At 41.6% G+C, this 13,401-nt stretch overlaps 1 protein-coding gene across 5 annotated transcripts in view; it reads left to right on the forward strand.

Annotated features, from left to right (window-relative positions):
- Positions 1–13,401, forward strand: part of LOC120733390 (discs large homolog 1-like protein) — a 114,636-nt gene that overhangs the window by 35,837 nt on the left and 65,398 nt on the right. The window contains exon 1 of one of the 5 annotated variants that reach the window (XM_040031532.1): positions 2–7,798. The exons of the other annotated variants lie outside the window; for them this stretch is intronic. Within the exon in view, the coding sequence (XP_039887466.1) occupies positions 7,529–7,798 (270 nt within the window). The 5' untranslated portion in view covers positions 2–7,528. Of the gene's footprint in view, position 1; positions 7,799–13,401 lie in introns of those variants that run through there. 5 annotated transcript variants of the gene reach the window in all.

A 13,401-nucleotide genomic window follows, 5' to 3' on the forward strand; every position in this document is an offset into this window, starting at 1 on the left:
CCTGGCATGCGTTCGTAGCTTCATTTGTTTGTGTTTTTGGTCGTTTCTCATCTGTAAACTTCCGATTAAATGAGCATGCAGGTTTCTTTGCGTTTCTGTGAGACACATCTGCAGAATGTCTTCGCTGTACTGGGTGAAATTCAAACATCGTGTTTTAACAGTGCACAGAAACTTTGTAAGGTGTTCCATGCAGCATTTAAACACTAACAAAATGTTAGTAAGTCAACGTTAATAGGATACTCTGTGCGATCCCTGTGTGCAATTACTGCTACAGTGCCAGAGGTCTAAGCAGCAGATGGCAGAAGGAATGAAAAGTGAACATGTTTATATTTTTAGAAAAAGGGCCACAACTGGAGGGGAGGCAGTGTGGAGGGATTGGACCATTTTAATATTATCTTTAAGAAACGACACGACTTCTAAAGTGTGTCTTTGATGGTAGCTATACCTTATAACATAATTAATTTTACAGTGATATACTTACTTTGCTGGCGTTTAAAAATGCTACATGTAGTACCTTTAGTAGACAAATCTACTCAAACTTTCTGTGCTGCATTCATTTCTTGAAACCACAACCAAAACATTATGTTGTTTTGTTTCTGTGGACCATGTGAATACAGACCTTGTGTATTTTTTAAAAAATGTTCGAAATGTTTCTGTGATGGTGCCCACTTGTGTTTTTCTGTACACATGGTCTTGCATGGATGTGGCGCGAGCACATATAGTCTTCTGTGCAACTGCAGTGTCGATATGTAATCATGCTCTTTACGATAAATTGTAGGTTATAACCCATCTTATCTACCCCGTTTCATGTCACCCATGTTAAACTTGCTGTGTCTGTATCTTGTGTGCTCATTAGAATGCAGTTGGAGGAGCTCTGTCAAATCTCCAGTTTGAGCTGCTTTCAATGCATGTAGTTACAGTTTGTGCACTGCAGGGGGCAGAAGAGGCCTCCCAAAGTTCACAGCTGTTCAGGGTTATGCCTTCACAAATTAATATCTGACTGAATTCTATTCATCAAACTGTTTAATATGATTTGGCGACTGAATGTTGGGATAATGGAAATGCTTTTTATCAACACTGACAAAGCTGCTCAGCAGTTTGTCGCTGAATAGAGGGTAAGAGCAGTTGTATAATTGACTTTGCTTTAAAAAGTCTCTGGCAAACCGTATATCTATTGCAGAGACTGAAAGCAGTGGAACATAAAAAGTGTTTTGCTCTCTGTGTTGAACACACAGACTGTAAGACATACATGGTGTACTCAGAAGCTTCAGTGGCTCCTAGTCATTAAGCTAATGCAGATAATTAGGCAGGAAGTAAAGACAGAGAGGGCCAGTGATGGGAAAAAACGGGATGAAGGGAGAATTATGGGCAGACAGACACAGAGCACAGATTTGTTGCTGGATGTTAATCAGCCTGTCAGTCAGCCAATTCATTCCTCTCCAAACAAACTCTTTTTCCTTTACAGTAATAGTAATTAACATTGAGTAAGACGTCCGCTCGCTGTAACATTTCAGGGATGTTTGCTTCACTGTGCCGGTCCGGCCGTTTAACGCACAGCCTCTGTCTACCTTCAGGGAGAGACCTGCTGCTCAAACTTAATCCCGTTTCTAAGTGCTTAATAGGACAACATCACAGAAGTAGCTTGCCCTTTCTGCTAGTTTCTCAAAAAGTTAGTTATTTAAACATTTGGAGCTTATAGATTTGATCCTCCCTATACTGCCACCCTCTTGTGCTCTGCTTAATTAACACTGATGTACTTTGCTCAGTGTTGGTACGCAGCCATGTAGCTGAGTGCAATTGCATCAGCCCACAAGGTAATTTAATTTTCTAAACTGCAGTGTTTTTCTAAACGAGTATGAAAAATAGTGAGCCGGGCCACCTAGCTCGTCATATCTGACTGAAAATAGCTGTTCAATGCTTGCTGGTCACAAGGAAATGAGAGATCATCAAGTCCTTAAAAGCATTAAAGTGGAACTGTGCAGTATTAAGATTCTCGTAATTTTGTTAGTACTGAATGATAGCTAGAGCTGGGAGTCATCGACTTAATATAGGTAGGACACAAGGGCAACTGGCATGTCTAAAGGGCAACATGTGCACCCTGTACAGAATGGCCCTGTGAGACTTCACATGAGTTAACAGCAGTTGTGAAAAATGCTTTTCTCTGTCTGCTTTTTGATGCTAAGCAGATATTGCTCTTTTAAAAAATGCCCACGTGCTTTCTCACAATAAAAACAACACTGTAAACAATAACCGTCAAGTTTTGGGCCAAACAAAGAGCTGAATGATGCTAAAAGGTTCTGAAGAACTGAAGAGGGAAATCTGATGAATTGACTTGTCACTATGACCATAACCTTGAGCTGATAGTTATTTGAATCATCGTCATTGTCATATTGATTGTTGTTGCTTTAAATCACAAACTTAGACCGTGCTGCGTAGCAAAGAAAAAAGCCAATCCTGACCTCAGTCAGAAAAGCCTAAATATCCGTCTTGGCCTATTGGGACTCTCTTTTTGCTTGGGTTTGTGCTTGTCTATGCTACAGTGTTTTATGTCCATTTTTTTATATACCCAGCATTTACAAGGAAAGCTTGACATAGCTCTGCAAAATTCTCCTTACCAGAATCGAAGAGGAATCTAATGGAAGAGCTGGTGAGGAGCCAAAATGCTTAGGAACCACTGCACTATAGATCTGCATGGCGTCTGCTTTACAGTCCTTCTGACTGCATCACGGTCCCTTTACGGCTGTAGACAATGTAAGATAATACATATAAGAGTTTGACAGAGAGCTATCTACAAGCTGGCTAGTGCAATGTGAGAACAAACAGTGCAGAACTGCATTTCAGGTGTTGGTCTGTGTCCATGTTCCAAATGTATATTCATTCTTTAGAGAACATGACAGCACTTCTACGGGTCCTGTTACTAGTTCAGAAAGTCTAGAAAATTCTGGGTTACTGTGCTTACAGGGCCATCCTGTCTAGAGTCTGTTGAGCTGGGACAAAAAATAGGTTCTAGGTCATTCAGCCAGATCAGTAGGAGAAAATAATTTGTTAAAAAAACAAACAGTAAACACAGCATTTGTACACGAGGCTATCTATCACCAGCCTGACCTACCTGTAGAGGACAGAATGGCAAATTTGGCTCTCTCAGCAGGTGAACATTAAACATGCATGATGTGTGCTTTTATTTAATTGGTTCTGAAATATTAATAGAGTTGGCATTCACTTGCTGACATTTGACTGGAGAGAGAGAGGGGAAAAGTGAAAGAGAGAGAGACACACACACATTAAGGGTTGTGATAGGGACTGTGTGCTACAGAAATAATGCTGTGTCAGCTGACGTGTGTGTGTGTTTTGTACTTTGTGTTGTAGTGGCTAGTTGCAGACAGTATGAGAAGGTGACCAGGGGAGTCTAATAATATGCCTCCAGCGTTAATTCATGCCAGTTATGAGGATAATATGCTTTAACTGAGTGTTTGCACTGCAGGCGGCATGACTGATTTGGCGCTCCATACCCTCTGATAGTGGGTAATGCAAGCGGCTGAGGTTCCATCAGTGCAGTGTTCTGCAGATATAGTTGTTTTACGTTTGTGTTGTGTGTGAAGTGTTAAATTTCTGCTATCAGTTTTTCTTTGTAATGTTCTTAGACAATTAAAAACTTTTTCATAAATAGAATATTTCCTTAAAAAGGTTAGAGGTCTTTATTTTTCTCAACTGCAAAATGTGACAGGCGTATATTTTAAACTGGCTTTTATTCATGACTTCCTCTAAGACGTGTAATTAATCATATTTGGCAATTTTCCACAACAGAAAGTTGATTTTTGATTTCTGCATGATGCTGTTAACACAAATGCAACACTTACTGTTTCTAAATAAAACCCTTCAGTGTTTCAGTGGAAGAAAACACTTAATTTGGTCTCAGTGACATATGCAACACAGGCCCAATTGGAAAGAAAGAATGAGACTCAAAATGAATGAGCAGGAATGAGTCAAATTCAGCAAAGAGCATATAAGTACGCATATAGAGAATTTATTAATTTAAAGCAGTATAAAACTACAAGCATCCACCTTATATTGGAAGCACCAGAGGTTTATCTGCTTTAATATTGTGGACTATAACTGGGCCTGCCTTTTACTTCTTTGTGATATATCTGTATCAGAGCCCTCTTCATTTGACTACCATTTCTTTTTTAAAAATGGAAAATAAAGTTAAGTTAGCATAGTGCTACTTTGACTTAGCAATGTTAGACAAAGGCACAACAATAAAGCACAAGAGTCTGATACAGAACGATTTTGTGAGAATGCACTAGCGCCACAAACTTCACATCAACATGTTAACATGCTCACAGTGATAATCCCAAAATGCTGAATTAGCAACTATTATGTTTGCTTTTTTATTCTGGGGATTTAGCGTGCTGATATGAGCAAATTAGCAATAAGTGCAAAGAATCCTTTTGGCATCTCCAGTTCATGTACACCAGGGGTCTCAAACTCAGAGAAGCAGCGGCCCGCTGCTAGCACTGTCATCTCATTGGATGGAATCATGGTAAAGACACCTCTGGTTAACATGTCGGGTTCTGTGTCGTAGCCGGTAACTAGCTTTACTGTCTAGGTCAACTTTGCTAGCAAGAGAAAGACAGAGGCGTTAAAAGGCTGCTCCAATGGAACTTTATTGTTTCGGAGGAAGCAAACACGGTGTACAGTCAAGTCTTAACAGTGTACTTATAACTGGGCTCGTCAGGCACTCTGTACTGGCTGCACTGGTTATTATTATATTTTACATGCTTTGATCTTCCGTTTCTCGTCGGTGGAAAATTTTCGACTCTCCTGTTTCTCCCTCCCTCACGCTTGAATGTAGCCTCCTGGCCTGAAAAGTTAAAGAGTGTTTAGAGTGTGGCCACCATGTTACTGACAAGAGGCGAATATTGGGCTATATGGGTGAAAGTGAAGTGTTTGTAAAAAGTCAAGACGGCACTTTCCAAACTCAGAAAGTCAAGGCTTCAAAATAATAGTGCCTTTAGTTTACTGTTTCCATCTTTTATATACAGTTTATATTATGTACTGAGCCCAATCTGGGATCTCTGGTTTTAAATTTATTTATTTATTTTTTGCTGTTTGGTTGGTTTTAGGCACCAAAGCTGCTTGGCAATGTTTATGTAAAGACTGGGATTTGGGTTAAAAGAGAGAACCTACCTACTGAAATGTTAACTGCTCAAAAAAAATAAGAAAAATAAAAATACTTCGCAGTATTCACAGAAGTCCCATGCAATTTAGGGCAATTCAAGTCAGATTTAGAGCGATCCTCTATATTTCACACTTGGTCTAGGATCCATCTTAGACTCTGAAGAAGCCTAACAAATCTCTGAGATATCTGTTCAGATCTTAGGAAACAACACATTAGTCAGCCAGCACCAGGTGTATTTCAGGAGTCTCAAAGCTGTTACTATAGTTACTGTTCCCTAGGAAACACAGGAAAAGGCTGTGACAGGGGTCCCGCTCCACCTGTGGCTAATCCTCTAGGAGGCTAATCTTGCTGTGTAGGCTAACTGTATACACCAGAGATAGAAGTCCACATCACTTAGGATGAGTCGGCTTTGTTGTAAGAGGGTCAGTCTAACCTGTGTACGCCCATCTTTTGTTTGACCTTTGACCCAGATGTGCCAGCCAATTTTAATGCATGCTAAAGTCTGTAGACTTCCATGCCATGCTTCAGGGATGCTGTGAGGACACTTGTTAGCCTGCTTGTCTTGCCTCTCTCCTGTCTTCTCTTTTCTTTTATCTCAGTTGGTGCCCAGCAACAGCCTGTTGTTTTCCATTCTGGAGTGATGCTCTATGTGTGTGCGTGTGTGCGTGTGTGTGTGTGTGTGTGTGTGCACGTGCATTAAAGAGTGAGTGCGAGTGTGTGGGAGAGCTGGGTGCTGCAGTGTCTGGAAACAGCCTCAGGAGAAGATCTGTCTCTTTCTCACAAACACACACACACATTAAAAAAAAAGCAACATCACCTCGAGCATGCATGTACTTCAGCGCACACACTCGCACTGGGAGCATACCTGTTATTACTGTGCCTTAGTGTCTCTCGGTTTCCAAGATTGTCTCCCCCCCATCCCCCCACCCACTCTCACACACACACACAAAAGCACACAGACACCTCAGCACACCTACACACACAAACACACAAACATTTATCTCGTTATCTGTCTAGCCAGTGCCAGCGCTCACCGTATTCTTCGGTGGCATTCAGCTTTCTTTCCACCGTGTCTCCTCCTCACACTGCAACAGGCATCTTTGCATATGTGTGTACATATATGTGTGAGGGTGTGTGTGTATTTGGAGTGTGTGTTATGTGTGAATGTACTGAGGGGGGTTCTGTTATTTCATTGGCTGGCTGGAATGTGGGGGCGTGGCTTGCACCAGTAATGATATCTAACAGTGGGAGAGAGAGAGGGAGAAAGAGAGCGAGAGAGAGAGAGAAGGGGCATCGGGTTGCAGCTCCAATAAAAGACTGGAAAAGACAATTTGCTGAAAGATAAGCGTGCGAGAGAGAGAGAGAGAGAGAGAGAGGGGAAGAAACAGGCAGGGTGGGTGGGGGTTAGGTAGGAAAAGAAAAGGAGACTGAATAATGTACTGAGTGAGAGAGACGAGAAGAGAGAGAGAGACGGAGAAACAACTGAGATGTAAGAGAGAGGGGAGGAGAAAGAGAAGAGTTGCAGAATGATTCCAACCATCCACCTACTTCAGATGCTCTTCTTCTCGCCTGCATCCTTCCACCTCCCTCCTTTCATCCGTTCAGCCACCCATCACTCCCTCCCCTGCTCCTTCCATATTTAATGGGAGCACACACAGTGACAGCAGGGAGATTGACTGGTCATCTCCTTGGACTCAGAGAGAAGGCGGGAGGGAGGGAGAAAGAGGTGGTGGGGTGGAGGAAAGACAGAGGGAAAGAGTGAACTCCCTTAAATAATCAATCTTCATATCCTTGTTTGCCTGGCCCATACACCCCCTCACTTTGTCTTGTCTCTGAGGAGAGGCAAGAACGCAGCTGAGGAGAGGAATTTTGGATTTCCAGAGATGTGGATGTTGGACCTTTCTCCTGGCTAGAGAGAAGATGGGATGATGGACCAGTTGATGGAGAACAAAAAAAGACGGGCAGATGGATTCATGGGTGGACAGACACACAAAGAGCCTGAGAGACAGACTCACGCTTCAACTCTAAGTGGACCCTGTCTACCTGTCCTGCACTTTCTACCTCCTCCTCATCTCTCCTTCCACCAGCTGCTCTGTTAATCCTGAGCTAAAGAAGATAAAAGGGACATTATTAAGAGAAAACTTCGGAAGAGGAGATAAAAATATCCACAAAGGCAGCATCATTTTCAGAAAGTGTTGCAAGAAAAGGGAAGCTGGACTGTATATTTAGACAGGGACACTGTGAAAGCGATGAGTGACAGATGAGAGAGACTGGAGATGAAGCAGCAGAGAAGCGTTACCACCTGAACTCAATCTTGTCTGTCAAAGGGAAGATCAGACAGCAGAGACGATGAACTATATTTTTGGAAACAACACCCTGTACCCTCGCAGTTCGAGGGTAGGCGGGGCATCCGGGGGTCAAGGGGCGGGCCTCGGGATCAAACAGAAGCTGGGGCCCAAGCGGGGCTCCTCGGAGGAGCTGGCACCTCCCCACACCTCCTCCCCCTCCACCTCCTCTCCCGCCTCCTCCTCCCCCTCCACCTCCTCCTCACGCTGGCAGCAGCTCCTTATGTTCTTCTCCAGGAGGAATGCCTTCACTGACTGTATCACTGCAAGCCAGGTAACACACACACCTCAACCTGTGTGTGTATGCCCGCTTGTGTGTGTGTTTGTGTGTGTTGTGCTTTAGGGATGGTGGGAAGCATGAAACCTTACCTGAGTTTTTGTTGAGTGTGTGTGTGTGTGTGTGTGTGTGTGTGTGTGTGTGTGTGTGTGTGTGTGTGTGTGTGCCATTATTTAGCTAACATTCTCCAGTTTCAGTTTCTTAGCCAAAAAACAGGGAGGCAGTGAGGGGCAGCTTTAAACTGAAGCTGAAACAGCACTCTGTTTATGGTAGAGATTTTGATAATGTTGTCATGGAAATGAGCCCTGGCATAGTGTACGAGACCCAGAGAGCCGGTGTGTTGCCATGGCAAAGCCATCATTTAGCTGAGCAGTCTCCTCACTGCAAGTCTACAGTGAAATGAAAATCTTAGCACTGAAGGTGTGTGACTGACCTGATGAGAGGCATCACTGTCACCCCATGTGTAACGGTTCATTTAGGACGTTATTACAAAACGAGCCATAGGAAGTCTATCCGTGTTTGTGAATTATATACAAGTGAAAGATAGATGATGTTTTTTAAACTGCCTTTATAGCACTTTATTTAGGGGCTGGTGTTGAGCTGGTGCATTGAATGTAAGAAAAAGTAGACAAGTTGAGCATCATCAGCTTCAGGGGACAATTAACATTTTTTAAGGATTCTTTACAGTTGTCAGATTTCTTGGGACAGAGATTTCAGGGACATTTCAGATGTAAAAAAGAATACTTGTGAGACTCTGTCCAGATTTTCTCAAGAAAATATCATAAACTGATCCTGATTAGCTGTCCTATCTGATTCTGAGGTCACATAAACTGAGGAGAGAACTTTCAGTCTTTGCAGAGATATGTAGTCTCAAACTGCTCTTGTTTGTATATTTACTTGTATAATTCCCCTGGGTTCATACTTGATCTTTCTGGTTTTAAACGACCTCTGAATACTTAAGTAAGTAGAATATTTTGTGTTTTTTATGTTATCAGTGCAGTGTTAAGATAAACTAAATAACAACATATAAATAATGCATCAGTTGGTTCGTAATGACCGGATTAATCTATAATTCTTATAGCTGTCTTCTGGAGCATATATATCCTCTGTCCATCCATCCATCCTCTTCCACTTATCCAATTCAGGGTCATGGGGGGAGGGGCAGGCTGAAGCCTATCTGAGTTGACATGAGGAGCGAAAGGCAGATTGCATCCTGGATAGAGCAACATCATTAATTTAATCAAATTTTACAATTGTTTTACACATTTTTGTACCAAACAGTGTGAACACAGTTATTGTGGAGAGTGTGCCGGACTGGACTGTACCTTCAAATGTGTACCTAACTATAGTATGGTGAGACTGCCATTAACCCAGCTATAAACCCTGCTTTATGTCCAGTTAGCTGTCTAGTGCTTCACCATTTTATTGAGTTTCCACATGCTGAGTCAATAATGCTCATGTAGTGTGGAAAAATGGAACAAATGTGAACATGCATGATGTATATTAGGATCTTCCAGATGTTGAAATAATTTGCAGCAGCCGACTTTGGTAATTTTCTATTTAGATTGTTCTCGTCTTTTTTAAGCACCACCTTTTGAAACCCTTTGTTTCCACAGTGTTATGCAATCTATTTTTATCATTACATTATGCAAAAATATAAAGAGACATTTAGGCCATTCTCTACTTTGCATGAATGTTTTGGATGTTGCTTGTTATTGATATCAGATTTTTAAATGGAGGAAGCTGTGCCTTCTACTCAGCATCTCTTGCAGATATTAGACTAGTTTTCTGAGGGGTAAAATAGCTTGAAACATCAGAACATTAGGAGTGCTGCAGATGTGATGATGTGATTGGCCATTAGTGAGTCCTTCTACTTATATGGTATAATCAGCACATAAAAAGCATCAGTGACATAAAATAAAACATGCATAAATAAATGCATGAATGCATGGATTCCTACCTTAATTACAAGATTCCAGACAGATTTGTAAAGTGCGGTAGCATGTGTAACAGTCTCAAACACTTATTTTAGTATTTGATGTTTTGTGGTACTGTAGCATATGTGTCAGAGTAAGAATTTCAACATCAAGATTTAAAGAATAAACCCCTTTTTCTGCTTTAATGAGAGAAATCCAAATGAAGCATTTTCCCGTAGCTTCTTATTTTTCACAGCTGATTTCTTTCTGGGTTACAGAATAGTAAATGGTGTCTGTACTGAATAAAAACATTATTGATCTGACACTGAATGGAAGGCAAGCCACTCTGTGTTCCACCCTGCAGCAGTTTTACAGTTGTCTACAGATTTACAGCTCAGTCTATGAAAAAAGAAAAAAGTAACCCACCTCCTTGCAATAATCATATTGGCCTGTGTTCTCCCAGGGTGTTACCATTTCCAAGTCTCAGACACTTACTGCATGACTGATAGGGCATTATGCTAAACACGCCCTCACTAACACAACTCTCGGTCCCACAGAGAGAGTGTATGGATATAAATGTGGTGTGATACATTTGACACTGTGTGTGTGTTGGTTATATCAAGCTTCCATTATGATACACAGAGCTTTGCAGACCCATGTCTATATGTAATAACTTTCTACTGTCTCCAGGGGGCAGCGTTAAAATATATAGCCCAACCAGTATTGTGATGCTCCTAATTTCTTGCTCTTTTGCTCTTTACAGCAAAAGAGAGTTGAGGCAGAAGTGATCATAAACAGTATCTTTGTAGTGGAGTGGAAGCACTTCAGCCACTGTCTGTGCTTTTTATCTGTGCTTTTTCTAATCTTTGATGATTTCACTTGCACTTCTTCCTTTTCGTCGTAAAATCATCTGTCACTTCCTTTCCTGATTATGCCTAAATGTTAACCAGCATTCAGCCCACGTATACTGTCATCTCTATAGTGCTATGCATTGCAGGACTCTCTGTAGCTTGTGAACTGGTTCTTAGTCTTTCTCTCTTTGGGACTATAAACCCCACATTAACTTGCAAGTGCTAATGGCCAGAGCCAGTTAAGATTTTGATGGTTTAGATTGTTGAGCTAACAATACACAAATGTTCATTAATCTTTAATCAAATTGTTTAAAATGTTCAACACTTTTTGAAAAAACCATATAAAGCATAACAGTATGATATAGTTTTGGAATCATATGGATTTTAGACTGGACTTTATCTCAGTGGTGTCTGTTGCTAAGCCTCTTCCTCGATGACAGTAATGTTATTGATTCTAAACGCTATCAGCGCTCCAGTCAATCCATCTGTATAGGTAGCCTGGTTGTTGACTTTTGGCTGTACTTTGATAGTGTTATTTGCTACCAGCAGGCAAATATAGTTTGAGTCTCTTTATAGCACACACAAAAGGTTAACCCTACACGCTTAAAATGGTTTTTTTTGTGGACACAAACAGCAGTCCTCTCTTTCACTGCCCCACCCATTTCTTTCTATAATTGATGAATAGTAAACAAGAGGTATGAAGGTCATACTGGCTCTCCAGAAAGAGCTCTAAAAGCCTTAAAGATGTGTTTAGTGGTCAAAGGAAATGGGTGTGGAGAGGGTTGGGCAGAGTAGGGAGAAAGAGTGGGAGAGAGAGTGGGAGAGAGAGTAAGACACAGACGGAGACAATTAGTGACTGATTAGATATCCGATCCTAAAATCATAAACTATCCATCATAAAATGTCCATCTGAGCATACAGCGAATCAAGCGACAGAGTCGGACTGTAGGTCAGCTTGTCGATCATGTTAGGACTGTTAGTTGGAATAGTCTGAATGTAAAGTATCAGCAGGAGAGGCAGTACATCGGGTTTCTGTTTGGTTTCACATTGTCTGCTGTCTGTCAGATGTTCCCACTCAATAGAAAAGTGTTAAAAATGTATTTAATCACAGCAGATTCCAGTATTATCACAAGCAAAAGGTGTAAAAGACAGAGTAACAAATTTACAGTGGTTGTTTTATTCTAAGAATGAGGTCTAAAAATATCCTCTATGTATGTCGGTAATATTAAAATGGAAAATGTGTGGGAGCTACGTCACAAATGCTTTAGCTATACTGCCTTTTTGCACAGTACAGTTCAACCTACTCTCCCCAACACACACACACACACACACACACACACACACACACACACACACACACACACACACACACACACACACACACACTGCTTCAGCAGAGAGTGGCTCATTATCCTCCTCTTCCTGAGAAGACTTTCCACTCTCCCAGCACCTCATGGGATACCAATGTGCATGTGTAGGCTTTTCTTTCACAGTTGATTGTGGATTTGTCGTTCCTACTATTTCACCTTGTACATTGGTCTGGTGGGAAACCTAGGACCCCAGTATGCTTGTGTGCGATTAAACTCCAAGTCTAATATTTGAGTGGGCACTATGTAATTAAATAAAGTAAGTTTTTTTTTTTTTTGGAGTCTTCACACCATAGCTGTGAATTTTCACCTCCCACACTCAGAATCTATACATCATGGCCTCATGGAAATGAAAAAGCGCTTTAATGCTGAATAAATGAGAAATCACAAACAGGTGCCGCGAGACAGAAATGGTTCTTTATTCTTCTTCTGCTGTGATAGTGCTCTGCTCACATCATATGGAAACACACACTGGGGCAACTTGAAGGTTAAAAGCAATGACTTGGAAACATTAACGTGTTCAGACTTGCTCGGAAACCCTCGGGGCATCATGACTGACGTGCCCTGCCTGCTTTCTTTCATTCTGATCAGCTGCTACATGAAATCGTAAATGTTGTGTGATTCTGCAGAACAGAAGGAATGATCTCAACAAAGTAACCTCGCTGTATTCGCATCTTCTCTCTTTTTATTATAAATGATAGCGCGGTGGTGATGTCATGAGTGGGTGGGATTATAATGCAAATGTTTACAGTCCGGACCGTCATTGTGTGTCATAACTAATGAGCACCGCCTCTGATGCTAGCCAACGCTGCAGGTGGCATCAACTGTTGTCATGGTGATACTGCTGCGCTGATCACCAAAGGGAGAAATTTGGGTTTTTGTGTGTTTTTGTGTGCACGAGAGAGTGTTAAAGAGAAAAAGGAAAAAGTAGATGAACATTTGTATATAAACTTGCTATCTTTATATGTGATCTCACACACACGCACACACACACACATTGTGTTGTGGCCATGAGTAGTGCAATGGATTTGCGCTGCTTGAGAGTGTGTGAGGTGTTGCGTCACCTTCTGTGAGTGGGATGAAGCTTGCATATCAGCTCTCTCCCACACACACTGAACACACACACACAGACGTCTCCACACGCTCCCTCTCCATCAGTCTCCTACCTCCAGCCTGTTCTCTGGTTATGCTGATATAATCAGCACAGATTAGCTGACCACAAGCAAGCATTTAATATGTCCACTAACTAATGAGACTGAACACAACATAACGATGTCTCCATCCATCTTGTGTGATTACTATGGGATGGTTTGACACTACAGGCGGCTTGACCTATTCACCGCTACTTGAGAAATTCATAACTGGATATAAGTGCTGATTGTGATGTAAATCAGAAGCCTTGAGTGTCACTGCTTCATTAGAGCATCGGCTTTTCATTTTAGAGCAACAATGTCTGCTTGTGTATT

Source organism: Simochromis diagramma, unplaced genomic scaffold (genome assembly GCF_900408965.1).
Source record: "Simochromis diagramma unplaced genomic scaffold, fSimDia1.1 OVJJ01000284.1, whole genome shotgun sequence".
NCBI lineage: Eukaryota > Metazoa > Chordata > Actinopteri > Cichliformes > Cichlidae > Simochromis > Simochromis diagramma.